Consider the following 14,984-nt stretch of genomic DNA (forward strand, 5'->3'; position numbering starts at 1 on the left):
TAATCACTAAAAGAGAATGGGAGTAAGTATCTGTGTTAAAATCACATTTAACTAGAAGCTTTTGTGAAAATTCTTTAGTTGTAAAACATCATTAATTGTTCATTTCCATTTTACCTTCATGCAGAGCTGGCAGAGTTGCCTTTGATACGGTTAGACTTCTCATGCAATAAAATTACCACAATCCCTGTTTGTTATCGGAACCTCAGGCACCTACAGATGATCACCCTAGATAACAATCCACTACAGTCACCTCCTGCACAGGTAAACCATAGTGGAAGCATCAGGTAAACCATAGTGGAAGCGTCAGGTAAACCATAGTGGAAGCATCAGGTAAACCATAGAGGAAGCGTCAGGTAAACCATAGTGGAAGCGTCAGGTAAACCATAGTGGAAGCATGGTATGGACTTTTTTTTGGACAAAGGATGAAATTTAAAATTTTCTGTACATTTATCATTCTGTTAGAAAATAACTTCTTTTAAAATAAATTCACATGCATATGTATTTTTGAGAAGCCTTGAATTAATGGATTGGAAGATAATGTTTCCAGAAGTGTTTTTCCTTTCTCTAAATTGGTATTTGTTTTTAAATTGAAGAATTCTTCCCTACATTTTTTTCTAATAAAATTTTAATTTCTTAATATTTTTCTTGTAAAATTTGAGTGTAGACACCATAAATGCTAGAGACAGGCCAGGCGTGGTGGCTCATGCGTGTAATCCCAGCACTTTGGGAGGCCGAGGTGGGTGGATCACAAGATCAGGAGATCGAGATCATCCTGGCCAACATGGTGAAACTCCGTTTCTACTAAAAATACAAAAATTAGCTGGGTGTGGTGGTGGGTGCCTGTGGTCCCAGCTACTCAGGAGGCTGAGGCAGGAGAATCGCTTGAACCCAGGAAGCGGAGGCTGCAGTGAGCCGAGATCGCACTAGTGCACTCCAGACTGGGCAACAGGGCGAGACAAATAAAAATACTCAGCTTTCAGAGCTAAAATCTATCAGTACATTTCTTTTTCTGATCATTGTTATTACAACCTTCCTAATTCTAAAAGTCACAAATTCCTAGTTTAGACATTTTAGTCGTTTATCAGTGACTGAAATGAAGCTATACAGTAATAATTATAAGGTAGCTTTACATGTAGATGCTGGACATCCTACAACCTATAAATGTTTGCCAACTCATTATTTTCTCTTAGCTCTTTTTTTTTTTTTATTGAGACAGAGTCTTGCTGTCGCCCAGGCTGGAGTGCAGTGGCATGATCTTGGCTCACTGGAATCTCCGCCTCCCAGGTTTATGCCATTCTCCTGCCTCAGCCTCCCAAGTAGCTGGGACTACAGGCGCCCGCCACCACGCCCGGCTAATTTTTTGTGTATTTTAGTAGAGATGGAGTTTCACTGTGTTAGCCAGGATGGTCTCCATCTCCTGACCTCGTGATCCTCCCATCTCGGCCTCCCAAAGTGCTGGGATTGCAGGCGTGAACCACCACGCCCAGCCCCCTTAGCTCTTTTTAACTCTGCAATTTATTGACGATTTTGTACAAGCATATGCTTCTGTCTTTTTTTTTTTTTTTTTTTTTTGAGATGAAGTTTCACTCTTGTCGCCCAGGCTGGAGTGCAATGGCGCGATCTCGGCTCACTGCAGCCTCCACCTCCTGGGTTCTAGTGATTCTCCTGCTTCAGCCTCCCGAGTATCTGGGATTACAGTCCCCCGCCACCACACCTAGCTAATTTTTTGTATTTTTAGTAGAGACGGGGTTTCACCATGTTGATCAGGCTTGTTTGAACTCCTGACCTCAAGTGATCCACCCGCCTCAGCCTCCCAAAGTGCTAGGATTACAGGCGTGAGCCACCACGCCCGGCCACATGTGCTACTCTTTATGGCAACTATAAAACTTTATGAGTAAACTTCCTAACAATAGAAGGGTCTTATAAGCCTCAGAACTTTGTGTTTTGACTTCTGGAACAAGTAGCAACAGAAATACATGTAACAGAAATATATGTAATATTTCATGATGTCCTGCTCTTCTTTCTCAAAGCAAAATCAAAAACATAATTGTATATGATTGTTGGATTCCTAAAAGTAAAAGTTGCTTCACGTAATCTAGTGGGGAGAAATGCTTTAAATCTCTGACTATGCAAACTAATCAGTGTGATAAGTTTACTTGGTATTTGAACAGTATAATCAAAAATTATTTATTTTAATATTACTGAAATTTATTAGTGACTAGAAAATGAAAACTTATATTTACCAGTTAAACACCTAAAATAACACTTAACCAAATAATATGTTATGAGAATATTCGTTTTTTAATATTACTGTATGTACTTGATAGAAATGCCTCCTGTTCCCAATGTACGTTACATAAAATGTTGATATGATAAAAAGGAGCATACTTCAGATGAGTAATAATTTGTCTACATTTATGTTACTTTATTTAGATATGTATAAAAGGCAAAGTCCACATATTTAAATACCTGAACATACAAGCTTGTAAGATTGCTCCAGATCTGCCAGATTATGATAGGAGACCATTGGGTTTTGGCTCCTGGTAAGTATATTCTGTCTCTTTGCCTATCATATTTTTTGCACAGGGAATCAAATAAAATGGATACTTTAATTTGCCTGAATGTTTGACTAAAGGGAAATAACCTGTTTTAACACTGTTATCCTGAGAATGCTTGTATTGTAGTGTTGATTACCTACATCTGGCAAAGTCTAGTTCTAAGGGTTTCTCAACCTTGGGACTATTGACATTTTATATCAGATAATTCTTTGTTGTGATGGGCTGTCATGTACATTGTAAGACATTTAGCAGCGTCCTTGGCATCTGCCCATCAGATGCCAGTAGTACCCTCCCAAGGTGACAAACAAAAATGTCTCCAAATGTCACCTTGAGGCTTCCAGTTGAAAACTACTGGTCTGAGTGACTTGAACACTAACTTTAGCTCTGCTGCTGAAATAACTAGCTGAAGGCAAGTCATTCATACTTTTTGGGTTTCATTTTTCCTACAAGGAGGGAAGAGTTGGATTTGTTGACCATTAACATCACTTCAGTATCTTTTAAGTCTATGAGTCCCTCAGCTACATAATATATGACTTATAAGTCTGAGTCCCTCAGCTGCATAACATGACTTATAAGTCTGAGTCCCTCAGCTACATAACATGACTTATAAGTCTGAGTCCCTCAGCTACATGACATATGACTTATAAGTCTATGAGTCCCTCAGCTACGTAACATGACTTATAAGGTCATCTGCTTGGCAGTCCCAACCGTGGAACAATCTCTTCTGTTTGTAACAAGGTCTTACTGTGTTGCCCAGCCTGGTCTCTCAAACTCCTGAGCTCAAGCATTCCTCCCACCTCAGCCTCCTGAGTATAGAGCAGTCTTAAGTAGCAAGAATTAAATTCTTGGGCCTTTAAACAAGCAGGATAGATGTTTCCGTGAAAGTGAAATAATGTTTATGGACTTTACTCCAAAGAGAACCCCTCAGGCCTTCTCTTGGAACCTCTCAAATTTTGCTTAAAAGCACAGTCCCAGTAAACTCGCCTCATTGGGTGAACAAGAATTGCAGAGGTGTGATTGTTTTGAAGCTGGATAATAATGAGTACATGGGGTCTCATACTATTCTGTTTGCTTTGTTTCTATTTGGAATTTTTCATATTAAAAAATTAAAGCCCATTTAGTTCTAATAGTGAAGTGACTGCTTGTTTTTTTAGAAAACTGATCTGTTTAATTTCAAATGTTAATTGTTAATAAACTTCGCAGTAACAAAGTCTTTTTTTGGCAGCCATGAAGAACTGTACTCAAGTCGCCCGTATGGAGCCCTTGATTCAGGCTTCAATAGCGTGGACAGTGGTGATAAGAGATGGTCAGGGAATGAAGTAAGTGTTTTTTATAATCCGTGTGTTATAACACCTGATTAAGAGAAAATAAAATGATGAAAATGAAAAGTGCCTTAACCGGATTCATTTCTCACTACATAAAATACAGAAAAGTCACGGTGGGGGTAAGAGTCCCACATTCTACAGCTGGAACTGTGTTCTGCTTCCTCACCGGCTTCCATCACGCGCATTTCCACCTGCCTGTTTCCTCATTGTCTCATGGAAGTAGTTTCATATCATAGAAAGGCAAACAGGAGCTGAGCCCGTGGAAACTGAAGCCTAAAATGTGAAGGGTGGGGTGTTCTTGAGCAGAGGCGAGAGACGGTGAGAGAACAAGTGGGACTTCAGGCCGATGGGTAGAGATGAGGACCTTAGTGAAGAGTATTCACGTGCTCAGGAGGAACAACCTCCTAGCTAATTCTGTCATTTTCCTGGTTTTTAAATTATTTGTATTATGTTTTCTGCTCTTAAAAATTAGTGTGTCCACAGAGAAGGTCTACAGAAGAAAAAAAGTAAAAAAATAAAACTAATGTGAATATTTTAGCGATGCATTAAGTTATTAAATAAACTTTTGTTAGCAAGATTGATAACCTACTATTTATAACATTGTTTTATGGTGAATCAAAAGCAAATTAATTTTAGACCACATCCCATTTGTAATTTGGAATTGTGTTTGTATGTCTTGGTGGGTGGGTTCATAAATGTGGCTGTATCGATACAGATATATATGTAGATATTTTAAATCTATATGGATAGATTTATGGAGTCATGAATCTTTTTTTTTTTTGAGACGGAGTCTCGCTCTTTCACCCAGGCTGGAGTGCAGCGGCACGCCCATGGCTCAAGCAGTCCCCCCACATAAACCTCCTGAGTAGCTGGGACTACAGGCTTATGCCACCACACCCGGCTAATTAATTTTTTTTAAATTTAGAGACGGGGTCTCCCTGTATTGCCCAGGCTAGTCTCAAACTCCTGGGTTTATCGTTCCCACCTTGGTCTCCCAAAGTGTTGGGATTATAGGCATCAGCCACCACTCCAGGCCAGGTTTTTATCTTTTTGAGATAGGATCTCGCTTTGTTCGCACAGGCCGGAGTGCAGTGGTGGAATCCTATCTCATTGCAGCCTCGAAGTCCTGGGCTGAAGCGATGCTCTCGTCTCAACACCCAAGTATTCGGATTAGAGGCGTGCGTGAGCACCCCCAGCTGATTTACTCCTGGCCTCAAGTGATCCCCTGGTTCGGTCTCCCAAAGTGCATGTATTACAGGCGTGAGCCGCCAGGCTGGAAAATGATTGTTCACGTTTCTGCTTCTTTTTTAAGCCTACAGATGAATTTTCCGATCTGCCTCTTCGAGTAGCAGAGATGACTAAAGAACAAAGACTGCGAAGGGAAAGCCAGTACCAAGAGAATCGCGGCAGTTTAGTGGTAACAAATGGTGGAGGTAAACGTAATTCCAGTGACGTGGAAAGTGTTTGCAGTCATTTAGCTTTTTAAAGTTGTCTTTTTCACACCCACTGCTTTTGTTTGTGTACCTATAGCTTCTTCACTCTTCTTTTAAATACTTCTTTTCATATATGATTGAAAAATGCTATTTTCCATTGGGATGAAACTATGATTTCTGGTTTCAGTCAGAGTTAAAATATAGTATTTCTCCCTTATTTTTATTTTGGGAGGAAACTTCATTAGAGACAGTACACCTGGAGTAGATCTTCATTAATCTGGATTTAACCATGACCTTTTGAAGTACCATTCTCCCTTTTTAAGATTCTTGCTGTGGTCATTATTTGATCCCTTTTAGAAATTTAGTGCATTTTTTTTTTAGCGTTTACCTTTTCTTCACTTGGAATTGTCAGATGCTCTTCAGGGGCGTCTGAATTGCAGTTTTCCTTATTCTGACATTAAAAAATTTGTAGTTCATTAGCAAGTAGCACTCTACTTGCTTATACTTTCTGAAGCAGACTCTTGATTTTCGCATTCCATTCTGTATTGCTTGAATTGGTTTGAATTTAATGTTTAATGTTTAACTTCATATTTAAATTTTGAGGGCCAGTTATAAGGGAAAATGACTTTGATTTTTCCAGAAACCTATTACTTATCTGAGAAGAGCTTTCATTTCTGCATGATGATTTCAATTAAATGGTTTGCTGTCTTTTTCCTCACCATCTTATGTTCTTTCCTCCTGTCGTTACCATTTTTCATTTACATTTCAGTAGTCTTCAGTGTTTCTCTCGTATGAGGTATCTTTCTCCATCAGTTTATTTAAGACTTAAAATAATGTTGAGATCTGTGCCGGTATGGTAGCCACTAGCCACATGTGGTAATTATTGAGTATTTGAAATGTGTTTTTTTAGGCTGGGCATGGTGGCTCACACCTGTAATCCCAGCACTTTGGGAGGCTGAGGCAGGTGGATCACTTGACGTCAGGAGTTTGAGACTAGCCTTGCCAACATGGTGAAACCTCATCTCTACTAAAAATCCAAAAAAAAAAATTAGCAGAGCATAGTGGCACATGCCTGTAATCCCAGCTACTGGGGAGGCTGAGGCAGGAGAATCACTTGAACTCAGGAGGCAGACGTTGTAGTGAGCCAAGATCGTGCCACTGCACTCCATCCTGGGCAACAGAATGAGACTGTGTCTCATAAAAGGAAATAAAAAAGAAAGGTGGTTTTTCCAAATTGATACGTATTGTAAGTTTAAAACACACATCAGATTTTGAAGACTTCATTTGAAAAAAAGCATATAAAGTAGTAATATTTTGCATTGATTATATGTTGAAGTGATATTTAGACATATTGGACAATGTAAAATATATTAAAATTAATATTGCCTCTTTTACTTTAAAAAATATGACTACTAGAAAATTTCAAATGACGTATGTGGTTCACCTTTATGGCTTGTGTTATTTTTCTCTTTGGCCACGCTTGTCTAGATTGTATGAAGAAGTAAAGCTGCTTTCTTCAGAAATGGTCTTAATATAAACATGTATTTAGTCAGACAAGTGTTAGCACATTAAAAAAAATGCATTTATTTACCTGGCTTCTAACGTGGATGTAAACTTGTAACCTTTTCATCTTTTTTAGCTATTAATAAAACTCTAATAACTCATAATTCATTTTATATTAATTGCATTCACAGAATTATTTATAAATGAGTCAGAAGACTAGTTTGAGAAAGAGGCTTCTCCAGGTTCACTGCTCCAGCAACTGCGATTTTTAGGCAGCCTGTAGAACGTCATAAAGTAACAGGTTGTGGTTTAATGCGTCTCTGGAGAAACTGTCTTAGTAGCAAGTTTTTTTTTCTAGTGTGCCATTTTAAGTAGTTGTTTCATTACTTTTAAACTTAAAAATAATGGGGGATTCCCAAACTTAATAGATGAATGATGTGGCTAAAAATAATTTATGTACTTCTCCTCACCCTAAAGCATTTTGAGAGGAAAAAATTCGTCAAATGAATCCCTTCCCATCCAAAAACTATTATAAAATATCTACATTGCTGACCTCTAGCAGATAGTTTTCCAAATAGGACAATCTTTGTTCTGATCTTTTTTGTTTCTGTTTAATTGACAACAATTACTGGAAGGGAGATAGTAGTCAGAAACTCTTTTCTTTCTCAAGTCTAGTTTACTCTTACCTTTTCCCTTTTTTGTGTGTGGCCTTTTACTTTCTTTTGAGTTGACTATGTTCAGTTTTCCACCTGCTGTCTCCTCCAGAGATAATAAGCCCCAGACCTAAAACACGAAGATGTGCCTTTCAGTCTTTAAAAACTGGTCTTGCTCTTTGTCTCACAAACTCAAACTACTGTGTTTAAAACAGTAAGGAGCTGTCCAAAGAAAAATGTTAGAGGTCTCTATTTCAATAATTATCATCAATTACTATGTTCTTTAGTGAACTAGGACTAAGGTTTTCTGGAGCCTATTTTTGTGAGTGACCATGAACTAAATAATAAACACTCAGGTGCCAGCCTGGGTGGCCGACGCCTGTAATCCCAGCACTTTGGGAGGCCAGAGTGGGCGGATTGCTTGAGCACAGGAGTTTGAGACCAATGTGGCCAACATGGTGAATCCTCATCTCTACTAAAAATAGAAAAAGTAGCTGGGCGTGGTGGTGCACACCTGTAATCCCAACTACTTGGGAGGCTGAGGCAGGAGAATCGCTTGAACATGAGAAGCAGAGGTTGCAGTGAGCCAAGATTGCACTACTGCACTGCAGCCTGGGTGGCAGAGTGAGACCCTGTCTCAAAGAAAAGAAAAGCAAAATAAAATATAAGTAAAATTTATTTACTTCTTTTTTGTTTTTGAGACGGAGTCTTGCTCTGTTGCCCAAGCTAGAGTGCAGTGGCATGGTCTCGGCTCACTATAACCTCCGTCTCCCAGGTTCAAGCAATTCTCCTGTCTCAGCCTCCCGAGTAGCTGGGACTACAGGCCTGCACCAGTAAGCTCGGCTAATTTTTGTATTTTTAGTAGAGACGGGGTTTCACCGTATTGGTCAGGCTGGCCTCGTACTCCTGACCTCAGGTGATCCACCCGCCTCCACCTCCCAAAGTGCTGGGATTACAGGCATGAGCCACCAACCTTGGACATAAAATGGGTAAAAAAAAGACTTAAGTAATTTAAAGTTTTTATCATCCCTCCCACTTTCAAAATAGAAAATCTTGGGGAAAAGGAAATAAGTAAATGTCTTTTATTGGCTATCTAATTCGAATGTTTTTTTCTGGTGTGTGTGTGCGTGTGTGGGTGTGTGTGTGGTGTATACAGTGGAACATGATCTGGATCAGATTGACTTCATAGACAGCTGTACCGCAGAGGAAGAAGAGGCCGAGCTGAGACAGCCCAAGGGACCGGACTCAGACAGCCTTAGTTCACAGTTTATGGCGTATATTGAACAACGGCGAATCTCTCATGAGGTAGTACCTAGATTGAAGCCTAAATATGTTGCTGTCCCTTCGTGAAAATAATTCTTAATAGTATAAAGTTTTGTTGTATCAGTGATTTGTTGACTTAAGCCTAATTGTTTTCATTATGTTCACTTCTAATTTCAGTACCGAATTGTTGAGATTTATTCAGAAACATCAGACAGTAGTCTCAAGTAGGCTTTAGGTTTATTTTGCAAACAAGAAGACAGATTTCAGAATTTTGCAGAAGGAAAAAGAGAAGTCTAGGTACTGTTAAGGCCTTCGAAGAAAGTACAAAGAAAAATACAGTGATGCTTTTCATTGTTGTTTTTATTGCTTTTATATTGTTACTAACTGATAAATCATAGTTTGGTCAGTAGTTAATTAACAGTTAAACCAAAAAGTTGACTTTTGTGGCAACATGCAGACTTAACCATAGAATTTTTATAATATGCTGAATTATATTGGAGCTTTTGTGCTAAGTCACACAGAACATAAATTGTTTGCTATTAAAATTCTTGGGTATCTCTTAAGTGGAACATTGAATTGCCTTAGAAAACAAATGTGCATTCAGCCCACTGCAGAATCTCCGCCAGCTCCCCAAGGGTCTCAGATAGAATAGCGTTCTTCAGTCTGTCTTGTCAGCATAATAAAATGGCCTCACTTTAGTGGATGTGATGTTGATGTCTGAAGTTGGTTTCAGGCTCTGAGCAGTGATTATTTGAGAAACAGTTGGGTCCTTTCTAGAGAATGATGTATTAGCCTTTTAGAAATAGAGAATAATCTCTTTGGTCTGAGACAGCTGAAAGGAAAGAAAAAAAAGAAATAGAGAATAATCATTTCAAGTGGGACATGTTGTAGAGTGGTATTATCATTCTTTATTTAATGAGACAGAGTCTCACTGTGTCGCCCAGGCTGGTGTGCAGTGGTGTGATCTCGGCTCACTGCAGCCTCTGCCACCCAGGTTCAAGTGATTCTCCCACCCCAGCCTCCTGAGTAGCTGGGATTACAGGCGTGCGCCACCACGCCCGGCTAATTTTTGTATTTTTAGTAGAAATGGGGTTTCTCCATGTTGGCCGGGCTGGTCTTAAACTCTTGACCTCATGTGATCTGCCTGCCTCAGCCTCCCAAAGTGCTGGGATTACAGGTGTGAGCCACCGTGCCCAGCCAATATTATCATTCTTTTTTTTAAAAAGGGGGCTTTGGTTTTTCCTGTCTGAACACTTTTGAACACAGTGTGTTTTGTTGGTAAAGAGACACTCTTGTATTTAAAGTTGGATAAAATTATGTAAGTCAAAGTCTTACAGCCCAGAGATAGCAATGGACCAGATGACTGGTGAAACTACTTGTTCAGGCTGCTAGAGCAAGGGGCACCTAACTGTTTTGCAGTAAAATTAAAATGAACAATGACACATTATAATCCTTAAAGGAATTCATTTCCTTTTCTCCTGGTCTTTCTCTTTGATCATGTTATGCTTAATTAGGCTGTATAAATGGAGTATCTTTACTAAAAGTAAAAATGCCTATTATACTACTATGAAAAATAATAGTATCATTTCGTTAATTCGTTATATTGTTTGTTTTGTAATAATAGTTTTTAAATTCTGGCTGCCTATTACATATGGTAGTCTATGACTTCTGTGTCATAAAGCTTTCGTAAAATTTAGCGTCTGTGAGAATATGATGAGGCAGCATTATTTTAGATGGTTTCACAACCAGGGAAGAAATATCTTTTTATTTTCCTGAACACTTATCTAAAAATGGATTGTTAAAAACTAATCTATGTGAGATTTTAAACACTCTACTATTATTTAATTTTATTATAATACTTGTCACATACATAGACCATTCCTATCTGAACATGGTATGATTTTTTTTTTAATTAAATGAATGACACATTCATTTCGTCATGAAAATTTCATGTACGTCTTAGAATAATTTTAGATAATTGCAGTATCATAAAACTAGGATGGGGCTGGACATGGTGGCTCACCCCTGTAATCCCAGCACTGTGGGAGGCCGAGGCGGGTGGATCACTTGAGGTCAGGAGTTTTAGACCAGATTGGCCAATGTGATGAAACCCTGTCTCTACTAAAAAAATAAAAATAAAAAATAAAATAAAACTTAGCTAGGAGTCATGCCGGGCGCCTGTAATCCCAGCTACTCTGGAGGCTGAGGCACGAGAGTCGCTTGAACCTGGGCGGCGGATGTTGCAGTGAGCCAAGATTGTGCCTCTGCCTGGGTGACAGAGCAAGATTCCGTATCAAAAAGCAACCAACCAAACGAAAAAACTAGGATGGTAAGTCACTGATACAACATCCTAGGAGAGACTTTTGTTTCTTTGTTAAAAGGGTATAGCTTGGCCTGGTGGCTCATTCCTGTAATCTCAGCCACTCGGGAGGCTGAAGTAGGAGGACTGCTTGAGCCCAGGTGTTTGAGACCAGCCTGAGCAACATAGCGACTCTGTCTCTAACTAAATAAACAAAAATTGTAAAATGGTGTATTCACTAAAATTAGAAAAATTATTTTTGCATCAGAGTTGCAGAATTGTAGTTTATTATTGGGATCTCATGTCCAGACTTTAAGACAGTCAGTTGTTAGCCCTTTGGAGTAACTCACCAAAAGTTTCTAGTGACATGTGATGTACCTATTTCTTGGAGGTAGATGATAAGTAGTTTCATGTTTGATTTGTAGATATGCTTTTTGGAAAAGTTGTTTTCTTATTTTTCCCTTGATGAATAACTATTTTGATGATTATTTTTGGTTGAAACAAGATTGTATTGCTTCTGTAGATTTTCCTTTGATAACCTTTAATCCTCTACCTTTGATTTATAGTTTTATTTTTCTGTGTGTGGTCTGTATTTTAAACCAGTTTAATTTTCCTCAGTAATACTTTTTGAAAATGACCTTTTACTCTTTAGTTCATAAATAAGTAAAATTGCCAGTAATATTTTTCTTTTAAATACAGTATTTTACCATAAATAGAAATTACTTTTTGTTTTATCTTGATAGTCACCAACACACCCAAGACTATTTGTATGAGTGTGATAAGAGACAATTTGTGGTGGTGGATCAATAAAGAAATGTAATCTGCCCAGTGAACTCACTATTTCCAGAAATATTCAAGAGAAACTGAGCAAATGTCAGGGTAGGGTAGGTGGGAATTTCTGTCCTCAATGGAAGTCTGTACTAGTGGCCTCTTCAGTTCCTTTCCAATTCTAACATCTTATTATTCAGTAAATATTACTGTGCTCGGTCACTGTAATGTATATAATACAGTGAGAAGGAAATCTACTTTCTTATAAAATAAAATAAATGTGAATTGTGAACATTTTTGTTTATTAAAGCAGCAGTATAGCATATGATGCTTTTACACTTAAAGTTTACATTTGAAGAGTCTATTAAAATATTTTTTAATGTAATATACAAATTAAATGACAAATTGGATGTGAACTGTGTAATCACAGTGTTATGGATTAATATATTAAATTTATTTATTTCTATCCTTTGGCCTAGGGTTCACCAGTAAAGCCAGTAGCCATTAGGGAGTTTCAAAAAACAGAAGATATGAGAAGATATTTACATCAAAACAGGTTTGAAAAACCAATTCTACTTAATTTATTTCTGTCTTAACTCAATGATGAGAGCATAAAATAATTTTGGATTTATGCAGATCTGTGTATAATAAAGATGTTTAGATGGCATGTATTTAGAACTGAATGACAGTATGCTTTTTGTACTCATGCCATAGAAAAAGTGAAAATTGATTTGATTCTAAATTGACACTATCTAAATCATCACCTACACAGTTAATTCATCTGAAGATACTTGATAGCAATGAGACTTTGTGGTGGTGCTATGTGGATTCATGCATAAAAAGGGCTAAAAGAACTTCAGGACTGGGCATGGTGGCTAACACTTGTAATCCCAGCACTTTTGGGAGGCCAGGGCGGGAGGCTTGCTTGAGCCGAGGAGTTGGAGACCAGTCTGAGCATCATTCTACCCTCTACAAAAAGTAAAAAACAGCCTGGCATGGTGGGGCACACGTGTGGTCCCAGCAACTCAAGAGGCTGAGGTGGGAGGATCACTTGAACTGGGAGGTTGAGGCTGCAGTGAACCCAGTTTGTGTCATTGCACTCCCACCTGGGCGACAGAGTGAGACCCTGTCTTAAAAAAACACACACACAAAAATACAAAAAACAAAAACAAAAAATGAGTTTCGAGAGTCCTAATTTTTTTTTTTTTTTTTTTGAGACGGAGCCTCGCTCTGTCCAGCCCAGGCTGGAGTGCAGTGGCCGGATCTCAGCTCACTGCAAGCTCCGCCTCCCGGGTTCACGCCATTCTCCTGCCTCAGCCTCCTGAGTAGCTGGGACTACAGGCACCCGCCACCTCGCCCGGCTAGGTTTTTGTATTTTTTAGTAGAGACGGGGTTTCACCGTGTTAGCCAGGACGGTCTCGATCTCCTGACCTCGTGATCCGCCCGTCTTGGCCTCCCAAAGTGCTGGGATTACAGGCTTGAGCCACCGCGCCCGGCGAGTCCTGATTTTTTTTAACTTACATTTTTGACTGGATAACAGAGAGATAGGCAGAGACAGTGATATGTATAGCCAGTCCTGTCTCCATGCGATCTTTCCACTGTACTTGGTGCCTCTCAGAATATTTTGAAAATTAGGCCTGGCACGGTGGCTCATACCTGTACTGCCAGCACTTCAGGAGGCCAAGGTGGGCAGATCACTTGAGGTTAGGAGATCGAGACCAGCCTGGCCAACATGGTGAAACCCCGTCTCTACTAAAAATACAAAAATTAGCTGAGTGTGGTGGGACACACCTGTAATTCCAGCTACTTGGGAGGCTGAGGCAGGAAAATCACTTGAACCCAGGAGGCGGAGGTTGTAGTGAGCTGAGATTGCGCCACTGCACTCCAGGGTGGGTGACAGAGTGAGACTCCATCTCAGAAAAAACAAAAAAAACAAAGAATATTTTGAAAATTAGCTTGATCATTTAGAGCACTGCTTCTCATTCTTGAATTCCAGAATGTTTCTTGCCATGAAGTATTTCGCAGTAGTTGGAAATTTCATCCTTTAGTTCTTTGTCTTCTGGTTTTATGAAGTCTTGATATGCCTATTCTTAAGTGATAGTAAATTTACGTAGTTCTTATACTTGACAGGGTATTAAAGTTAACTTGGGGGACTGAGATATAGATGGAATAAATATGTAGCGAGAAAAAAGACATAACTTTGCCATTTATACTCTTACCACTTAACTAATGGAGATTTAATTAAATTTTATATGCTTCGAAATGTATTTCAGAATGTCTTTTCAGTTGCCATGTGCCCTTTTATTGAAAGTATAGTCTTGAGATTCCAGTTTTATGCAGGAGTTTCCAGTTACATTCCCTACCCTGAGTGGGCCTGCGTTTTTTATCTCGTCTCTCTCACGTCCTGCATCCATCATAGCTCGAGAGCTCCAGGATTTAGTAGAAACCCTCACAATAAAAGCTAGCTTTTTCACTCAGTTACCTTATGTGTTAGTTTTCTGTTGCTTGTGTTATAAAGTTCTAGCAGTTTAGAACAACACCCCTTTATTATATTAATACCCTTCTGGAGGATAGAGCCTGGGCAGGCCACCCTGGTTCTCTACTTAGAAGCCAAAGTCAGGGTATTAGCTGACCTGGATTCTCATGTGGAGACTGTGGAGGACAGTTCATTTTCACACTCCTACATGTTGGCAGAGTTCAGTTTGATGCAGTTACCGGTCCCCGTGACTGAGGTCCCCATTATTTTCCTGGTTGCCAGTGGGTGGTGTTTAGAGTCCACCCACATTCCTTCTTCATGGCCCCCTCTGTCTTTAAACCAGGAATGATGGGTCAAATCCTCCTTATATTTGGAATCTTTCTCACTTCCCTTTCTGCCACATCTCCCAAAGTCTTCTGCTTTTAAGGGCTCGTGGTTATATTAGGTCAACCTGGATAATCTCCCCGTTTTAAGGCCACCTGATTAGTAACCTTAATTTCATCTGCAAAGCCTTTTAAAAATGTAATACAACTATTCACTAGAGTAAGGCCAGGGACGGAGATCATGGAAGACGAAAGTCTGCCTACCACATCTTAGTCCAGAGTTCCTGTTTTTACTTCTTTTTGAAAGTCTGTGGATTCTTTATTTTCATGGCACCTTAGCAATACATTTTAAAAGCTTGTTTTGTTTTATTCAGCATTTTGGT

General features: G+C 39.1%; 1 protein-coding gene across 3 annotated transcripts in view; it reads left to right on the forward strand.

Annotated features, from left to right (window-relative positions):
- LRCH3 (leucine rich repeats and calponin homology domain containing 3) overlaps window positions 1–14,984 on the forward strand; it is a 101,425-nt gene that overhangs the window by 42,924 nt on the left and 43,517 nt on the right. For all 3 annotated transcript variants that reach the window (XM_025377726.1, XM_025377725.1, XM_025377727.1), the window contains exons 5-10: window positions 125–261; window positions 2,434–2,543; window positions 3,784–3,877; window positions 5,196–5,316; window positions 8,629–8,777; window positions 12,282–12,358. In XM_025377726.1, coding sequence (XP_025233511.1) covers window positions 125–261; window positions 2,434–2,543; window positions 3,784–3,877; window positions 5,196–5,316; window positions 8,629–8,777; window positions 12,282–12,358 — 688 coding nt within the window. The remainder of the gene's footprint in view (window positions 1–124; window positions 262–2,433; window positions 2,544–3,783; window positions 3,878–5,195; window positions 5,317–8,628; window positions 8,778–12,281; window positions 12,359–14,984) is intronic.

Source organism: Theropithecus gelada, chromosome 2 (assembly GCF_003255815.1).
Source record: "Theropithecus gelada isolate Dixy chromosome 2, Tgel_1.0, whole genome shotgun sequence".
NCBI classification, from domain to species: domain Eukaryota; kingdom Metazoa; phylum Chordata; class Mammalia; order Primates; family Cercopithecidae; genus Theropithecus; species Theropithecus gelada.